Source organism: Perca flavescens, chromosome 5, assembly GCF_004354835.1.
Source record: "Perca flavescens isolate YP-PL-M2 chromosome 5, PFLA_1.0, whole genome shotgun sequence".
Lineage (NCBI taxonomy): Eukaryota > Metazoa > Chordata > Actinopteri > Perciformes > Percidae > Perca > Perca flavescens.
In genome coordinates, this window is record NC_041335.1 from 8529660 (window position 1) to 8546717 (window position 17058).

The 17058-nt window shown below is 41.8% G+C and overlaps 1 protein-coding gene across 1 annotated transcript in view; it reads right to left on the bottom strand.

The window, feature by feature from the left end:
- whrnb (whirlin b) overlaps positions 1 to 14032 on the bottom strand; it is a 139634-nt gene extending 125602 nt beyond the window's left edge. Inside the window, exon 1 of the mRNA XM_028577761.1 lies at positions 12833 to 14032. Within this exon, the coding sequence (XP_028433562.1) occupies positions 12833 to 13534 (702 nt within the window). The 5' untranslated portion in view covers positions 13535 to 14032. The remainder of the gene's footprint in view (positions 1 to 12832) is intronic.
- Between the last annotated feature and the right edge of the window lie 3026 nt (positions 14033 to 17058).

A 17058-nucleotide genomic window follows, 5' to 3' on the forward strand; every position in this document is an offset into this window, starting at 1 on the left:
AGTTATAAGTCATCCTGCGCATGGGTGTTACTATGTCCTCGATGGTCATTAAACCAAGTTTGAAGTAAAACAACTTGTTTCTATTCATGCAAACTCTCAACATGGTGTCAGAAGAACTTTTCCGGAATTTACATGGACGATGTTTTTTAGGAGAGGACGACGCGGCTAAAGGGCTAAACAGTCAACATGGGGGATGGATTCCGGAGACCGGACCCACTCGTTTTTGGCAGTAACATCGCTGAAAACTGGTGGATTGAACAAGAATATGACATTTTCATCGCTTGACAAGCCGGTCCAAACTCTAGCGGCACCGGAGGCCATTGAACGTGAACGGTCTTTTGTGTATGCGAGAGAAGTGAGGGAGCCCGGTGAGGACAGAAACATCCTCGTTCCCACAGAATCCAAAGAGGATCCTGAATGCCTCAAGAGGAAATTTTGGGAGATATGTTAGAATTTAACAAATGTGTTACTGCGTGATAGTAATTTGAGATTACCTAAGGCTGTCTCCATCTCTCAAATTCATGAGATGACTGAAGAGCACAATTAAACACTGGCTTCTCCACAGCACACTCTCACGAATGTTGATGCAGTTCAAGCTAGGTTCATGAGGAAAAACAAACACCTGAGATAAAGATGAAAGAGGAGAAAATTGGGACGCAGTATATTGCCAACTGCAACAACTGTGGGGGTAGACATGCAGCTAAGAGAGACAAATGCCCAGCTTTTGATCAACCGTGCCATGTCTGCAACAAGTTGAATCTTTTAAAAAAGTGCTGCAGATCCACACAGCACACCTAAAACAGGCAGAGACCTAGGAGAAGTGTTCACCAGGTAGAACCTGACCAAGCCGACAGCAGTGCTGATGAAACATTCTACGTCGATGGAATAGGACTGCAAATGTCTGTGAGTCAACTTGTGCCCAAATGGAGCAAAAGGATGAAGCTTTTGTCACTGTGCAAGTAAATGACACCCCAGTTGAAATGAAGGTAGACACAGGTGCTAAGTGTAATGCATACGGGGCAGCAAAATCAAAACTGTTGGTATAGTTAATTTACCGTGCCACCTAGAGGGACACATTGCCATTCTTTTTTTTCTGATTATGTTTTGGGGCTTTTCCCTTCATTTGAAAGTGGATAGATATGAAAGGAGGAGAGAGATATGGGATGACACGCAGCAAAGGGCAGCAGGTCGGATTAGAACCCTGCGCCGCTGCAGAACTCAGCCAACATGGGGGAGCGCTGGGTGAGCTAGAGACTACCCCATACACGTTGCCATTCTTCATTGTCCAAGAGGATGTTCTGCCACTGTTAGGGTTACGTGCATGCATACAGATGGGACATCTATGGTTGCTGCCAACAAAAAGGACAAACAAGAAATTTGAATATTCATTAATCCAAGAGACCTGAACACGGCTTTGAAAAGACCACATCACCCTATGCGTACTGTGGAAGAAGTGGCTGCACATATGTCAAATGCAACAGTTTTTTTCGGTCTTAGATGCAAAGAGCTCCTTTTGGCAGATTTCACACTTTACACTTGACAGATCCTCAGTGCTAACCACTTTTAGCACTCCTTTTGATTTTTACGGATGCCATTCGAACTCAGCTCTGCCAGTGAGGTGTTCCATTGCTCCATGGAGCAGATCTTCGCTGGATACCCCTGTGCCATCATAGTCAACGACATAATCATCACAGGTCAGAACGTGAAAGAACATGACGCCAACTTGAGAAAAGTGCTCAACCGTGCCAGAGAAGTGAACTTAAAGCTTAATCCTCTCAAGTGCAGGTTCCGGCTGAGCCAGCAGACGCGGTGTCAGCTGATTTTGCCGGGGCTTTAGCCCTGAATGTTTTGAGTGTAGGCCCGAATGTATTTTGAAAAGTTGACTGACAAATATGAAACCGGACAATAGCCTACGTAAACCCACAATATCATAAGTTGCCTTATTTCATTGTGCTTTGGCTTTGCACATACTACATACAGCCTGTTAAAATAGACATACTGTAGGTCTTAAAAATAATCTAGCCTATAGAATAAGTTTCTTTGCTGTCTGTAGCCTATGGGCTACTAATGATTTAGTTTGTTGTTCCTCCTGTGATGTGACGTTTCCAGTCTATGGTTCAGACTCAAACACACAGAGCTCTGAAGCAGACTTGTGAGTCACTTAGTGTCCACTCTCACTGTAAAAAGCTGTGCAGGTTCAGGTTTATGGATACGCTCTGCTGTCGATGTGACGCGTTTGTGCTCCGTGTATTTCTGCCGTAATATCTCAAAATATCACGACCCCTCCAAATCTCAGAGAACATAGATGGGATGAGTTATATTTTGAATGTGCACAACGTTTTGGACATGAGCAGAAATCTTGCTCAAACCTCTGAAATATTACAGTCCAGGGGTTTATTAATTAATTAAATTTAATAATGTATCATTGAGGTGAATAACTGTCATATGCACATTTAAGGAGGTTACTTCCTAACTTTTCCATAACCAAAAACTGTTAAAAAGCACTGTTTGCTACAAAGTCAAGAATAGCTTACTTGTAATTTTTTGCATAGTTACATCAACTCAAACTAATGCAACAATAGGTCGGCCTATTTTAGAAATAGAATGCAATAATGTATGTTAAGGGACAGAAGGAACAGTCTCTACATTATTGGTTAAAGATAATTACTTAAAACAGTAATTATTTACTGTGGCCGAGGCTGCCATACAAGGTGCCACCTGCTCATCAGATAAACATTCACACACCAATGGCGCAGCATCAGGAGCAATTTGGGGTTCAGTGTCTTACCCAAGGACACTTTGACATGGGACTGCAGGGTAAGGGATCAAACCACCAACATCCTGATTGGTAGGCGACCGCTCTACCACGTGAGCCCTTTCTATTCATCTTTCAACCAGCTGACCAGGCAGACTAGCTTGTTCAGATTTGCAGATTATAAAGCTGACCATTTCTTCTGCAGAATGTTGCCTGCCACAGAGAACAGTCTCTCACATGGCAATGTTGAGGCAGGTGTAGCCAAGTTCCAGATTTGCAATATGGACATGCACCTGCTTGTGATGACCACCACTGTAGTGGACATGTTTCCATGCCTCTGCCTTAAACCTCACTAGAGATTTATCTTTGGACAGTACCTCATCATTAGACTTTGACTCTGATCCCATCAATAGGAAGGGCGTCTTTTTCTTTGGTGGCTTTGGCTCCACTTTTTCTCCAGAAGCCTGTGGTGCAGGTTCTCCATCTTCAGCATCTCACCCAGCTTTCCCACACCTCTCCTCTCTCTACTCTGGGCAAGCACCTAAGGTCCTTGAACCTAGGATCTAGACAGGTTGCTACCTTTAATCACCACCGGTATGAGTTCTCCTTACACACGTTGAGGTGCATTGTGAATGCAGCCTTGAAGCATGCTATGTAGGCAGGGTCAACATCAGAGACCTTCATTGTACACAGGAGATGACATAGTGCAGGTAGCACCATGGAGCAGGATACATACTTTTCACCCCCTTGGAGTTTAGTGATGTAAACACAGCATCACACAGTTGACTTAATGACTACAGTTTTCATTCAGATGGTATCTATTTAGGGTATAGGCTTTAAATTCTGTCTTTTAGATGACTTACAAATAATTTGTTTATTATTAAATTTGGAGAAGACAGAGAAATCCTGTTACCCGCAAGGCTCCAGCAACATTTCCAACTCATACAGAGCTGAAGTTAGCATTATTCTTTCAGTGGATCTTTGTTGTGTTGAATCCGCCCTATTATTTCAAGAGTTGAATTCCAGTGCGTCGGTACACCAATGCCAGTGACACCAAGTGGATGGAATAGGCACTGATGTGTCCGGAGTCAGCAGTGGTGAGTAGATCATTTGAGTGTGGTCTAGGTGGGTACTATGCCAGATTTCAAGGAGTAGTTGATGGCATCCACCATGATGGGACACAGGACAGGCAGATATTCTTTGACCAGGGCTGTAGGCATTGGGTCCAGAGAGCAGGTGGAAACCTTTGCTTTGGTGACGAACTTGGTCACCAGAGACAGATTGGTGTTAAAAGGGGAGGGGGCTGACACTAGGGGGAATAAGAGCAGCTTCCCAAAACTCTGTCTCATCAAGAGAGTTTCAAACTGGGTTCTGTGTCTGTCAGACGGACTGCAAGGTGCACTACCATCAATCAACCAATCAGGCGTGCAATAACGTAACAAAGAAGCAGCTGCATCACTGTGTGGTATGGGAGCTGCACCGCCTCCAACCTCCATAGTGAAGGCTGCTGGATGGATCATTGGTGTCCCACTCCCCTCACTCCTGGACATTTACCAAACCCGCCTCACCCGCAAAGCAACCAGCATTGTGGGTGACCAGAGGTGTCAAGTAACGAAGTACAAATACTTCGTTACCTTACTTAAGTAGAAATTTTGGGTATCTATACTTTACTGGAGTAATTATTTTACAGCATCCTTTTTACTTCTATTCCTTCCATTTTCACGGAATTATCTGTACTTTCTACTCCTTACATTTTAAAAATAGCCTCGTTACTCATATTTCAGTTCGGCTTGTTTTCATTCCGGCTCGTCATCGTTAAAAAAAAACACACACAAAAAACCCTATCCAGAAAAATCGCTCCATCCGGATAGAGTGAATTTGATTGTGGTTGGATGAGAAGTATAAACATAGTCATTCCGACACCCTATTGGTTTGTACGCGATCCATCAAACCTGCACAGACCCGGTGCTAATACGCCACCGGTGCTTTAACGACCGTTATCTACCGGACCGAATAGCAACACTGATTTCGGTGCCTTATTTAGGTGCCACTTAGATGCCTGCGCTTCTCTCTGATGCTCCGAAAACGGACGTTAGAGGGAACTGAAACATCGCCGCACGGGACGCTAGTTAACACTACAGTTGGCAGCAGCTAACGTTAGCCTACGGTTAGCTAGCAGCGGGAGTAAACACAGTTAAAATGCTGAGAGCTAAACGGTGTAAAGTGTGTCTGTATTTCACTGGAGAGGATTGTAACACCACCCTGTAGCTGCCGTTGTCTGAAAAACACAGACACAGAGATGTGTCACCTTTTTCAGCCCTTCTGAGTTTGCAGGTATGATTTTAATATTACATTATTTTAGTCATATGATTTTGTCCTAACGTTTTGGGGTTAAGCTGTTGTCCTTAATGGCATTGTTTCCCCCTTACATCAGGGGTCTTCAACGTTTTTTAAGCCAAGGACCCCTACACTTAAAGTGAGATGTAGCAGGGACCCCCTACTACATATTGTATGAAATTAAGTTGTCTATTAAACTGGGCCTACAATAACAGTTAGGGCAACCTAAAGCGTTCTTACATACCCTTTTTTCATAAGCTATTAAAATATTAATTGTTGGCATGATTTTATAAATCATATTTTAATGTTACATACTGTATGTGACATACTGTATGTGGCACAGTAAATCTAGGATTAACTGTATCTGTGGGCTGATATCTTAGTGACTACCTTACCTATAGGCCAGTAAGCTTATCATCAGTGGGAATTTATGTTTGCTAATAATATGTTGGAATTATGTTAAGGAATTTTAATTTTAAAAGACTCAAAGATAATAAAAAGACTCAAAAATTTACAATAATTTGGAGGGCCCCTGCAATGACTTTGAGGACCCCTTTTACTTTTATACTTTAAGTAGTTTTGAAACCAGTACTTTTACACTTTTACTTAAGTAAAAAGCTTGAGTTGATACTTCTTCTTTTTCTTCTTCTACAAAAGTCTTTTCAAACCCTAGTATCTATACTTCTACTTGAGTAATGAATGTGAATACTTTTGACACCTCTGTGGGTGACCTCAGCCACCCCTGAAACAGCCTCCTGCCATCTGGGAGAAGGTACCGGAGCATCAGACTTTCCACCAAACTGGCGAACAGCCAACAAAGTTGGCCACCCTATTTTGTGCGCATGTTACAACTTTTAAAACATAATGATTTAAAGAAGCACTATTAGGCAATTCCACCGCTGGCACTATGCCCATGTTTGCATCAAAGCCTGGCGGTGTTCCTGGGGGCTTGATAGAGAAGCAGACGATGTACAGCAGCACATTGAGAAGCGAACAGTATGAAGAGTAACTCAAGATCTGGCAGCTAACCCACTGTCTTACTTTAAACATATTAACTTTGATTTTGTGTGTGTGTGTGTGTGTGTGTGTGTGTGTGTGTGTGTGTGTAGGAAGTATATTGAGTTAAATTGACTGTCACCTCAAATCTCCCGTGCCAGCTACTTTCCTTAACATGTACATCTATCAGTTACCCCCTCTCTCTCTTCCTCTCTCCTCCAGACCAACGAATATGTCCTTTCTTGTTTCCTCGCCTGCAAAGTAAAGTGACAGCAATTAGCTCCCCCCTATTTGGTTTTCTTTTAACGAAATACTCGCTGGTAAATAGTTATGCAGTGTTGCCATGGACTAGACGGTAGCATATGTCTTGGGCTTTTATTGTGAAAGGTAAGTACTGAAAAAGTTGAAAGTAGTACAGGTTGCCGTCTATAAATCCTCCTGTTGTTGTATTATGATCCTCACAAGTAAACAACACGACGTGATGCTGAGAAAAAATGACGTTCTGAAAAAAAATTACGTTGCTGAGCAATATTCGCTTTCTGTGCGAAAGTAATCTTGACAAAAACAACAATTTGGAAAAATATATTGACGTGGAAATTCATCTTTCTCTCTCTCTCTCTCTCTCTCTCTCTCTCTCTCTCTCAAACACACACACACACACACACACACACACACACATATTGTGACAGCTGTTCTGCTTTCTGATCTACTATAGCTACAGTATGTGTCAGGCTGCTCCTCCACATCAGGGAGCTGATTCCCATCGGCTTGCCCACACACTGATGCCTGTTATCTAGAATATGGGCTTTGAAAAATGGAGAGCTGTGTTCAAGGACACTTAACAACAGCAGCATCTAGCAGTTTTTATAGGAAAAACAGCTAAGGGAGACAAGTAGTGAACAAGGTTTGTTCTAATAACAAGCGGTCACATCATGTTGGCCTTATCAAACTGACAGCAAAGGATAACTTCACCTATTGAATTACTTCCTCCTCCATCCGGCATGGAGCAATCTAAAAAAGAGTTGCTATTTTTGGAGCTTGTTCAGGGCCTGATGTGCTAGTGGAGTCATTTGGTTGTGATTATGTAATGTTGTTTCTCCACACACAAGTAAAATGCAGTCATTGTTTAAAAATAAATACAGTGGCCAAGGTTAGACAAACAGCATACTGCTGTGAAATATTATATTCAAACAAAATATGGCATCAGTCTAGCACAGAATATAGAGATTATACTATAGTACTATATAGTATTTAATCAAACAATAAATCTATCTATTAGTCCCATGAAATCATATAAAGTATCATTCCAGTTAAATATAATCCCGCCAGTTCCTTCAATTAATAAACAGTCTAACACAGTCTAATAAATATCTGGGGTCATATTAATTTCCCAAAAATAAGAGAATTTGTTATGACAGCAATTTCACAAACTTTTCATCAGCTAATAAAAGTTGTTGAACCTCCAGTTTCTTCTAGTAGCTCTTGCTTCAGGTAAATGTATTTTCAATACAAGCGTAATGCGGTCAGATATTACTATGGTTTGGTATTCGCACGATCGAATGGAGGGGGGTCAATTTATTGTCTGTGAAAAAATAGTCAATTATGCTGTGGTGTACATGAGAAAAAACGAGTACTCCCTACTTTTTGGAAACGCCATACATTTGTAATGCTAAATTCTAAGAGCAAAGATTGTATGTAGCCAAGTCTGGCTGATGATCTGTCCATCCCAGGGTCTAAACAGAGATTAAAATCTCCTCCCATCATAAGCAGGTATGAATTTAGATCTGGAAGTAATTTGATAAGGCGATGGAAAAACTGGGCATCATCGAAGTTAGGAGCTTATATATTTGTTAGCATGACCTTAGTGTTGTAAAGTTGACCCGCAACTAAAATGTAGCATCCATTTGGGTCTGCTATGAATTCAGAGGGGGGTAAAAGTTACGTTCTTATCAATCAATATGACAACGCCCATCGCCTTAGCCTGGAAAGTAGAATGAAAAGGCTACCCATCTCAAACGGGAATAGTCTGGCCTTCAAAGGTGGGTTTCCTGAAGAAAGGAAATTCCTGCCCACAAGTCTTTTAGATGTACTAGGGTTTTTTTTCCTCTTAACCGGGTGGTTCAGACCCTTGACATTCTAGCTGACAAAGTTAAGGTCCCTGTTCAAACTGCTTCTGTGAGTGATAAACTGTGCAATGGCAGTTAAACAACAGACAGGTAAAATAGTGCAGAAAAAATGTTCCAAATAGTCAGGTGAGAAATGTGACAGCAAAACAAAGCAACTCTTTTCCAACCCCTAAGGTGACACCAGCTGTTAGAACTAACAACACACCTTCTCTAACTAACTTACAGTAAGAACGTCCAATTTAGTACTGTTATCAAAGTCTTAACCTCTATTCTGCCCCATCTCACAAAGGAGAGATGGCTAAATGCAAATGTAAAAAACTTTTATTAATTAATTTATTCATTCAATATTCATGTAAAAAGTATGTACAGATGTACAGATGGAAATAAAAATTGGTGAACTATAAACATGAACATGTTTTCTTGCACTAGTTTGAATTATCCCTGTCTATTTGAAGTGCATCTGCATTACCCCCAGTACTTCTTCTTCATACAGTTTAACTTAAGTCATTATTTACTATTCAGCTTTAGCTGGTGACACAGCACACAGAGAGCCTCTGCTCCTAGACTCCAAATTTCATACAGAAATATATAGGTAGACTGTAGAGCAAACATCACTGAAATGCCCCACGAATATCTATTTCCTTTTTAAGTTTCATGTGGCGATGCAAATTTTATTGATACACATTCCTCAGTGGAGAGTCTCCTGGTTTAATATTCTGTCAGAGTTTCTAAAAAGAATTCACAACTCTAACTAGGGAAAGAGAGAAAGCTGGAAGAGAGAGACGAAGAAATGAAGCGAGGGAGAGACAAAGAGAGTCAGAGGTCTGACGCTGGGTTTTCACAGGCAGCTTTAAGGTGGCAGAGCAGAGTGATTCAATCAATCCCTAAGAGAACAGCAGTATGAGCGTAGTCCGCTGATGGCGGCGAAAAGAGCCCAGAATAACCACTTTGCCTGTTCTCCATAAGTAGATTTTGAGTCAACTTTTGCAGTGTGTGTATATACACACATGCTATATTTAAAATCCCATGGAAAATAAAAGAACGTGATTTCCTATAGCCTACTTTATGATACATCTACTACAGGTCTTTTTTTTACAGGGCTGACGGAGAGACAACTGGAGAGTTTTCACACCTTCTAGAACAAATACCTAGATTAATCTGTATAGATTAAAGGAGAATTCCAGTTGATTTCAAAACATAGCTCTGTTGTTTGTAAATTTGGAGTGCTGTCAGTAGCGAGAAAAACGAAAACAATCGGTGTTGCCTACACCATGTCACCCTCCTGCTACAGTTTGCACCCAGGAGGCTGAAACCGGGCAAGTTTTAAACGTGCTTTTAGCCTCTTAACATGTTTTAAATGTCATTACAAGTGTAAAGTGATTCCTCGCGAGTGAACACAGTAAATCTGACTGCAGTAGATGTGAAATAAATGCATAAAAGTTGTGCTAATTCAGCTCTGTTTAGTTCCGGTGTTCAGACGGCAAGACGAGTGCTTCGGGACCGTCTACAAATGACCAAAAAGAGATACAAAAATATGCTTATTTTTTAAATGTAAGTGCGGTAGTACAACTAGCAGGAGACGAGTTATAAATGAGGTAATTTGGAGACACTACCTTATTTAATCATTAAATTAGTTGTAAAAAAGTTGTATCTCTTTTTGGTGTTGTAGTTTGTAGACGGTCCTTAAGTCTTGCCGTCTCAACACCGGAACTAAACAGAGCTGAATTAGCACAACTTTTATGCATTTCTTTCAATCTACTACTAGATTCACTGTGTTCACTCGGAACACATTTCTCTAACCACAATAGTCTTGGGCAGCACTTAGCTCTGGACGCAGCGATGGTGATTCTGCAAAATAGTCTTGGGAAGAAACTTCTTTCGAAGGAACATTCATCAAATATTAATTCATCTCATATGAAACTAAATGATTTAAAGGACAAATCCGGCGCAAAATGAACCTAGGGGTTAATTACATATGTGTACCGAGTCGACCGTTCTCTGGGATATGTTTTCATGCTAATTGGATGTGACCTGTTTTATCGCAAACTGCTAATTACCTTATAATGCTAGTCGTCGGGGCAGAGGGTAAAGTAAAAAGAAATCGCTATTTCTACACCCCTAACAAGGCTCAAAATATCACCACACTTCCACGGTAGCATAATGAGGGTCCTTACAAGCATTGAGAACTTTGTAAGTGTACAGACAGTTTATTAAAAAGATAGTTTAGAAAGACAGTACCGTTCACGTATACAGGCGGGCGCCATCTTGGGAAAACAGTCACGACCAGTTGAACGACAAACGCTGTGCAACCAGTAACCAGTAACATAGCTCAAGCACGGCGTAGGGACCCTCATTATGCTACCGTGGAAGTGTGATGCTATATTTGTTGTTAGTGGTATAGAAATAGCAATTTCTTTTTACTTTACCCTTGCCCCGATGACTAGTGTTAAGGTAATTAGCGGTTTGCGAAAAAACATCACATTCGATTAGCATGAAAACATATCCCTGAGAACGGTTGACTTGGTAAGTAATGAAGTAGTAAGTAGGCTGGCAAGGCTATTTTATTCACTTTAAACATCAGATGAAGTGATTCTTTTCTATAATGATGCTGAGTCATCAATAAATTAGTCATAAGTAAAAAGAAATGTTTGTTGTAGCGATCATAGCGTTACTTAGCTTGTTTTGGTAGCTCCTTTAATAGTTTGTAGGATAGCAAGCATGGTTTCCCCCAGAAAAGTTGTTTAGCCCGGTGGCAAGTGTCTCGACGAGGGCTTGGCTGGGGCCACTCACAGACTGATGGCAGCATTAATGTAGAGCCCAATAGTTTCTTTGATAACAGAATCATTGAAGGAATCGCAAAATTGAGAATTTAAGAAAGCTATAAGACAGATTCCATTAGAGGTGTTGAAATGAACATGGACGATGCGGCATCGATGCAGTGGCTGATTTTAACGCAACGATGTCGCTTGTTAATCGCTCGTTAATACACCAATGATAGACTCTAGTCCAGGCGTGGGCAATTCATTTTCCCAAGGGGCCACATGAGAAACGGGGACTGTTGTGGAGGGCCGGACCAATAGGCTAAACTCAATTCTGCTCAATATTAATTTTATGTCAGGCAGCACATAAAAAAGAACGTGCCGCCTGGAAAGCAGCACGTTCTCAAATGACTCTTTTTACAATTTAATGTAGGCCTAACAACATTTCTGTTTACATATTGTGTTACGTTTTGCACATTCAGGAAGTGCCATGTGCTCAGTGCTGTAGTTTTATGTATCCAATTTATTTAGTATTAGAGCACTGCAGAATGTTTTGTTTTTTAAGCTTGAAAAGTTATTTTGTGTGTGTGTGTGTGTGTGTGTGTGCAATGTCTGCTGTGTTCAGACTTTGTTAAATAAAAAAGATTGTTTATATCTTGTATTTTTGGATGAAAACTATACAGTATCTTTTTTTTTTTAAAGGTACTTTATTTGTCACATACACGTACATGTAGTGAAATTCATTCTCTGCATTTAACCCATCCCTCAAGGGAGCAGTGCCCGGGGACCAACTCCAGATCTGAGCCAGTGCCTTGATCAAGGGTACTGACTGGAGAACCTAGTACATGTTTTTGATGGTGGGGGAAACCAGAGCACCCGGAGGAAATCCACGCAAACATGCAAACTCCACACAGAAAGGAACACAGAACCTTCTTGCTGTGAGGCCACTGTGCTAACCATTGGGCCACCATGCTGCCTCTTAATGCAGTCTGTCAAGTCAAATATCCTATATGGCTTTAATAGAAAAATGTATTTGCATTGTGATGCATCGAGATATCGAATGACAATCGTAATCGAATCGGGAGATCAGTGAAGATTCACACCTCTAGATTCTCTAGATATAGATAGGGCCCAACATTAAGTCAGTGCTAAAAGCTAACTGGAGATTTGAAATTAAGTTTCCAACCAAGCCGCCCCTCTGTAGGCTAACTGTAGTTTAAAAAACATCTTTGAAATAGATACAAATAATTCCCAGTTGTAGGCCCAATGGGCCACCGGGCTTGCAATACACTGGGCGAAACCCTGGCAAGTCACCCACGACAACTAATACAGCGATAGGCCTATGTGTGAACAGACATTAGGCAAATATTGTAGATCTGACGTTGTGTTGGGTTTTGCTTAATATAATCTCAAGTGGCAGATCAGGGGGCTTGCTGCAGTTGAATATCTAAGTAAGAGATGTCCTTTGTCCCAGACAAAACTTAATCTTTATGTGGAGGATGCAAGATAATTTAATAATTATAATATGACCTATGAACCTAAATCATTTTTAAACAACTATCGCTTTGTGTTGTTGACCAGATACAATTATAGTCATTACGTTTAAAGTTATGTTCACATTTCTTTGTATTTTGGTGGCTTGATTGTAGACAACTTCAAAAACAATGCAATTAATAAATGGTTTTGAAGAAGATTTTTTTAAGTCAATTTAGTCAGCTTTTTCATTGAATCTGAAAAACTTAGAGAAGAAGGATAATGGCCCGGTCTCCATGGCCCAGTGCTTAATGCATGTTCTCTCTGACACACACACACACACACACACGGACAGTCTGCAGTCCTGAGGTTGCATAATATCCTACCTTGACCGCTTCTACGTGAGTGACATTGTCAAACATCATGTCGTTCACGGTCACTATCTGGTCCCCAACCCTCAGTCCTTCTCTCTCGGCCGACGAGCCCGGCTCCACTAGGGACACGTAGATCCCCACGCCGTGCTCCGACCCCCCGCGGATGCTGAAGCCTAGACCCTCGTGGCTCCTGGAGCGCGTCAGGGTGACTTTGCGCACTTCTCCAAAGGGACCTTCGAAAAACGGCGGGGCCATGGAAGCCGACAGCTCCGCGGCGGCGCTGAAACCGTCCGGACAGCCGGAAGTGAGGGGCTGCTCATGGATGGAACTGACATATTCCTGCAGAGTTGAGTCGCCCTCGTCTCCAAAGACCTCTGCGCTGCCGTTGCTGGGGAGCAGCTCTGTCTTCAGGTAAAGTCCCTCGGACGTGTACTGGTCGAACAGCAGCTGGTCGGACCTCGGAATGACCAGGCGAAGCATGGGCAGCAGCTGTCGTTTGCCGGGCGTGTTGAGAATCACTTTGAGAGTTTGGACCAGGTCGAAGACGTTGCGCTTGGCGTGGTACACATTGAGACAGTGGATGAACTGTTCTCTCTCCAGATCGCTGAGCAGCAGGTTGAGAGTGTTGTGGAGCCTCCGGACGTTTGCCGAAAGCGCACGGCCGCCCGAGTTCACCGATGTGTTGAGCGAAACGCGCTCCAGATCAGCGCTCATCCTACAACATAACGGGGAATCAGCGCATCATACAGAGCCGGTAGAACGGGCCAGTCATATGTTAAAGCGATATTTAAGTCGATCCTCCCGTTTGAAAGCAAAACGTTAAATAGCTCACCGCGCATCGGGCAACTTCAACAGGTGACCGGTGATCTATAGGCTACGCGCATAACGGCGCTGATGTGCGCTGCACACGGTGTGTCAGCTAGAAACAACCCATTGTCCCAGACAAAGCTCACATTCGTCTTGCACTGAATAAATCATATGTTATTTTTGTCCTTCTGTCTTTTCATTCCACGTATAACAAAAGCTTTACCGCTGCCTTCACCGGGACGAGCTTCAGCGATTCAAATAGTGTCCGGTGTAATATGTGAAACCCAGCAAATACAAATCCGTGGAAGACTCCCTTTGTCCTTGCAAATTTTAAAAATGTATATGACCTTCTTCATGTTTATTCTGTCCACAGAACAAACTCTATAGTCCTTCGGGTTTCTAGGACGGAGCCTGATCTGTGCGCAACTGGCAGGGAGCGCTGATTTTGGATGCTCCCAGAACCTCCGTGTATAGGAAATGACGTAGGTGTGTGTGTGTGTGTGTGTGTGTGTGTGTGTGTGTGTGTGTGTGTGTGTGTGTGTGTGTGTGTGTGTGTGTGTGTTGCTTAGAAACTGACAACATTACTCACCCTTATTTAAATGATTATTTTTGGCAATCCAATGTCATGCATTGTTGAGTAAAAACAGGAATAGCAGTGAATAGCAATTTCTTGGACAAAAGCAGGTGAATCCCTACTGGACAACTTAAAAGCATATGAATGCATTGCTTTGGGTTCATCTTTAAAATGTGTCGGTTCATGGTTGGATTTAGACAAGAGTGTAACCTTTTCTGTCAGCTTACTAATTGAATGCGCGTTTTGTGTAGATTTGGACTTTGATACGTTTTATTCCACTTTGTTTAAACGGCGAAGTTCACCTCGTTCACCTGTTTGGAGCTGACTGGTGAATGTGACGCGCGTATAGGCCTTGCTGGATACACCGTGACTCTGTTTGTGAATCTACTGATCACTGTGGATGACTTGTTTTCATGTCATTGGATTACGGCAAAATACTGATCTTTTTTCTTAACGTGTCTTAACGTTTTATGGTGCGATTGCGCTTGGTTTCTGCGTTTGGAGAGGCATCTCAACAGACTGGAGGTCCAACACTGATTGTTCACTGTTAACCTACATGTTAGTTGAATTTAAGTGTCGGGGCATTCTGCCACCGTCTGTCTATTGTGCTCCAACACAGCCGTGCCCACGGGCGTCAGTTTGGTTTGAAATGTGCTGGGGACAGAGACGCATTCGGAGGTACATTTCCAGAAGTGTTTGGTACAATGACGCATACGTTTTTTTCTCTTTCGCGCAGGTCAGGTTTAATGTACGTATACAATGACCAATGATTACCAAATTTCTCTCTAATATTGCTCCTAATAACCACGGAAAACTGTCAAAAAATAGAACCCAAAGTCCAATTATTATGGACGTTATCTGACATTTAGCGTTTCTGCTTCACATTTTCAGCAGGGCAGCGGAGCAGCTGTTGGTTGACTCCCAACGGTTCTCATGGGCTTTATAAGTCCTAACATGAAAAAGCTTAACGTGGTTTAATATACCTAAACAACGATCAATCATCACCACATTTCTGGTTAGATTTTTTGACAGTTTTCAGTGGTTATGAGGAGCAATATGAGAGAAATTTGGTAATCATTGTTTAGGTACAAGCTTTTTCCTCGCTTTTTCCTCGCCATAGCCTGTCAAGTTCGTTTGACAGGCATAAGGGTTCATTTCAAGATATGGCCATGATAAATTTGGTGATCGTTGTTGAGGTACATTAAACCACGTTAAGCTTTTTCACGTTAAGCAGAACAGGCAGCGTTGTGAACAGAGAAGCGTGCAGCCTGCGCAGCAGCTGAGCGGCTGTGTCTGTGCCTGCCCTGTGGGGACAGAGATTGTTGTGGATTTTTTGCATCTGTCGCTCAAGAATTATATGCGTTATGGACTTCTTTTTTTAACTAAATTGAGCTCGAGGTTTTAATTTGTTACAATGTAAATTCAAATCTGCTTAAAAAAATAAACCTATGTTTATTTAGCATGTTTGTTTTGTCCATATGTGATCGTGCTGTGTTCCCCAGGTCTCAGTTGCTACAATGAGTTTTTTTTTTTTTTTTTTTTTTTTTTTTTTTTGCCCCCCCTGGCTCGAATGTCAAACTCAGCCTATGGACTATGGTGATATAAAATCCAGGACATAATTCAGTTCACAATGACAAATTCTTCAAGAAAGAATAGAACTAAACTATGTAAAAGGTGGCTTACTCTCTTTAATGTTTAAAATAGGGGCTGATCACCGAGATGTATCAATAAAATAATATCAAACGAATTAGAAAGTAGGGGGAGGGGGACACAAACAGGATTTTGAAACATTGGGGGACTAAACATGTCCTCAGTGGAAATTACGCCCTAGGATTCAGATGACAGTAGATGTCTGCTTGTCAGCCTCTAAGCTGATCAAGCGGCATTAAATGCCTCCCTGAGACTCCTTGTCATAACTAGAACCTAAGGCTATTTTTAAACCGCTATTTATAGGAGCCCAGAGTTGTCTTCCTCCTCATGATAGTAACAAGCTCCTTCTGTCTGGCCCATTGGCATAATGAGAGTCCCAGGCAACACTACTTCCACACCACAGTGCTGCTGAGGAGACAGGGCTTCTGATAGGATGCAGCTGGGTCACCCAACCTCAGGAAGTGTTTGGTCAAAGCTAAAAAAAAAAACATGTGATCCCTTAAAGTGACCCTGCTGCCATCTATTGTTTTTCATTTCCTCCTGACTTCAGTGGATTTAAAATATGTTTTTTTGTGAATAAATGTGTACTAGGGGAGAAAATTCACATTTTAACATTCCTCACTAACTCTTCACCCACCACTTCATCATCCCTTACCTCCCACCCATGGTTAGCTATGAAGAGTGTCCTGAGTTTTCCAAAAATACAGACTCATTCAACATAAATGGCAGGTTAAACAGAGCTAATACAAGACAAGTAAGTGCATACATCAGTTTAAAGGGAAAACTGTAAGGCAAAGTGATTTACATATTGCATTAAAAGGAAATACACCTTAAAACTTTAAGTGAATATTGAAACAGAAACTAGAATGACACTCAAGGCCAATAGAGCTTTACAGTGTGGTTCCGGAAGTAAAAATACCATTCATTTTCTCCATAAGGATTTTGATTGTTAGCCATAATGTCTAAACCATGCAAGGTAAACTTACCACAAGCTCCGAGATTGTGAAACAAAGATGTATGCCCCTGCAGAAACCAGACGTATCAGCCTTGTTTTAAGAAAACATGTTTCATTCACGGTGAATATTCATTGTGAAGTACTACACTACCCACAGGCCTAAGTGTAACAGTGACATCTCTGATTGGTGGAGCTTGCTGTTAACATGGAAATGTTTACCACACCCGCCGTTCTTCCGACTTTGGTGTGTTC